The sequence below is a fragment of the Olea europaea genome, unplaced genomic scaffold (genome assembly GCF_002742605.1).
Source record: "Olea europaea var. sylvestris unplaced genomic scaffold, O_europaea_v1 scaffold956, whole genome shotgun sequence".
Taxonomy (NCBI): domain Eukaryota; kingdom Viridiplantae; phylum Streptophyta; class Magnoliopsida; order Lamiales; family Oleaceae; genus Olea; species Olea europaea.
In genome coordinates this window covers 253,063-256,305 of record NW_019268057.1, presented here as the reverse complement: position 1 = coordinate 256,305, position 3,243 = coordinate 253,063, and the positions used below count along the sequence as shown (strand labels likewise).

At 33.7% G+C, this 3,243-nt stretch overlaps 1 protein-coding gene across 1 annotated transcript; it reads left to right on the top strand.

The window, feature by feature from the left end:
- Positions 1–975: 975 nt before the first annotated feature.
- LOC111392654 (RING-H2 finger protein ATL16-like) lies at positions 976–2,532 on the top strand. Its single transcript, XM_023018030.1, has one exon. The coding sequence runs from the start codon at positions 1,318–1,320 to the stop codon at positions 2,389–2,391; it is 1,074 nt and encodes a 357-aa protein (XP_022873798.1). The 5' UTR covers positions 976–1,317; the 3' UTR covers positions 2,392–2,532.
- The last annotated feature ends 711 nt before the right edge of the window (positions 2,533–3,243 follow it).

Genomic DNA, 3,243 nt, shown 5'->3' with positions numbered 1-3,243 from the left:
AATCCTTAGTTCTGGGAAAATTTAAAGAATTTATACAGGATTTTGAAATGGAAAAATCATGTCAGTCTTTTTATGTTTTTCTCCCTATATTTGAATAATGTTTCGATAACCGTGTCTATGAAAAATTTTCAGTGCAAAAACTCTGTACTTACAGTATAATTCTATTTCAAATGAGGAATACATATTTACTAAATATATTATAGTCTATACTCAATAAGCAATCAAATTTTACTAACCACGAATTTAAGAACATCCCCACTTTATTGAAATGATAGCATCCTATATTATTAGAAATGAATTTTTGTTGTAAAATTTGCCAATTATTTTGTTTGATTTATCGTATTTACATATTGAATGTGTTACAGATTAAAATCTAATCACGTGCTACCAAGACACCAAAAAGCGAAAACATGATTTACGTTTAATACACAAGTGACCATCACTTGTGATTACACGAGTTTTCCGTAATGAAAAATAACTTCGTCTAATATTCTTTATGTAAAAAGGTAATAATAGGATGAACTTAATAGATCTATGAACGATTAAACTTTACTATTATAACATTAAAAAATTTACCTTGAAATCTATCGCCCCCCAACCCCCGTTGACCGTACTGTAGATATAGATTTACAGTTCACAAAAAAAGTAAGCTCCGGTTTAGTGTGAACTAAAAAATAAATAAATAAATAAAATAAAATAAAAATCTCGCTCTATTTTAGAGTATTAGTTCATGTTTAGATAAAACTTGATGAAATGCATAATTGAAAAGTTGTAAATCTCATAAAATTTGAGAATAAAATTAATTATCGAGTTTTTAAACTGAAATTTAATACACACCAAACAAGGGGCAAACTGTATAATTAGACTTCAAAAGTCTACAAGATAGTGCTCTAATTTAAAGTACATAGCTACTTTGGACCATAGGAAAATAATAATTTTTAATTTCTTGCCAAATGTTCACCAACTACCTACAGGCTTTTGTTTAACTTTTCTCTGTTTCTCACTTAATGAAAGCACAACACCTACATTAAAATCTCATGTCTTCTCCTATAGTACTGCATTTAATATATCCAAATTTTCCTACTCTGCTCCCTCCTTCTGCTTCAATCTCCAAGCTTCTGCCTTTTTCTGCAAAGATTTTCTTGCCCGCTTTGATTTTCAAGTACAGATCTCATTTATTTCAATGTGGGAATACTTTATTATATAATCCTGAAATAAGACAACATTGTTTTTACCAAAATCCATTCTACATGTTCATGTGCATTGTGTTCAAGATCTCAATAAACTGATTTATTATCTGTTTGTGAAATTCTCCCAATGGATCTGGTGAGCCAAAAGTTTTATGCCCATGAATCAGAAGCTGTGTCTCCTATCAGAAGCCCACCAACATCAATTTTTGGCTCATCTTTGCATCGTTCCCACACTAGTTTTCCTATTATAGCAGTTGCCATTATTGGCATTTTAGCCACAGCTTTCTTGCTAGTGAGCTACTACATCTTTGTGATCAAATGCTGCTTGAATTGGCACCGTATTGATCTGCTTGCTCGGTTTTCGTTCTCCAGGAGAAGGCGTGTTGAAGACCCTATAATGGTTTATTCGCCCGCAGCTGAAAGCCGTGGTCTAGATGAGTCTGCAATCAGATCAATCCCAACATTTCAATACAAAAAAGGCAATGATAAACAAGAATTTGCAGAAAAAGGTTCTTCTGAATGCGCGGTTTGCTTGAATGAATTTCAAGAAGACGAAAAGTTAAGAGGAATTCCAAACTGTGGCCATGTTTTCCATATCGATTGTATAGATGTTTGGCTTCAGAACAATGCTAATTGCCCTTTATGTAGATCAAGCATTTCGACCACCAGGCCTAACATAAGGTTCCCATTAGATCAAATTCTTGGCTCAAGCACTTCACCTCAAGATCCAAATCCCAATACAGATAGCTTCACCGGAAGAGATGAAGATTATGTAGTGATTGAAATCACGGAACGCGATTCCAACATCAATCCATCGTTGCTTAGTGTTGAAGAAAGATTGAACTCGAGGGAATTATCGTCATGGGTCAGCCCTTCACCGAGCAAGTTACTAGAACAAAAAGTATCTCGAAGAAAGGCGAAAGGATTCAGCCATGTTTCTAGCATGGGAGATGAGTGCATTGACAGTAGGCAGAAAGACGAGCAATTTGCAGTTCAAGCCATGAAGAGGAGATCTTTCTCTATGGATTCAGCAGCTGATAGCCAGCTATGTTTAGCTGTTCAAGAAATAATTCAACAAAACAAACAAGTGCTTGGTGTATGTCCCAGTGAAGGTTGCAGTAACAAAGTTAGATCATTCTTCTCTTTTGGGCAAGGAAGGGGTTCAAGAAGTGCAGTTCAACCAGTTTCTTTGGATCCATAAGGCCATATCTTTTACTTAATTTTAGAAGAATTATTATTTTTTGATATAGAAATATTAATATAAAGATTTTAGGATTGTTAGATTTATCTTGAGGCTATAAAATTATTGTCTTGTGGAATAGAAATTGCAGTTTGCTATGAATTTGCTTTTTGGATTATTCATTTCATAATATGACATTAGAGGGATGGACCACAAATCTAAATTTGACTTGAAGCCATGATTATGGGCATCATTACTTTACCAGCTTTTCCACCCTTTCTTCCCTTCTTTTTTCATTGTTTTTGAATCTTATCATAATTGGATCCAATAATTACACCTGTTCTGTTTGTCCTGATAATTGAGTGGGAATGCAGTAGGAAGAATGGAAACAATTAAATAGAGGATTCTTTAAATTTTAATTTTTTTTCTTTTATTTTCTATCGTTATTTAACAATTTAGTTGTTTTCGATCTCCCAATAAATCTAGTAACGAGAAGAACAGAATAGTAAGTAAAGCTTCTACATATAGTCGATCCCAATTCGAATAAGATTTAATTTGTTATCATTGTCTAAGATTCTTCATTGTTGTGGCTATGGGGATGGGGGTGGTTGTGGTCCTTGTGGAGGATGATAGAGAGAGGTATCCCCCTAAGATATTCCCATCTTACAATGATAGATTACTGAACTTTCTTTTGTGATTATTGGTCTCTAATGCTAAATATTGTTCAAAAGGTCACAAACGTTTCCAGCCTGGAAAATTATTCATTCACCAACTTTCACCTTAAATTAGGTGTTACCAAACTCTAACCTAAATTTTAAGGCCCATTTTTCATTCTTTATCTAGCCAACTGAAATAGAAAACTCAGGGGATGTC

Bases quoted from the DNA above. Each gene is read 5' to 3' on its own strand.
- LOC111392654 (XM_023018030.1), top strand. From the start codon at position 1,318: ATGGATCTGGTGAGCCAAAAGTTTTATGCCCATGAATCAGAAGCTGTG.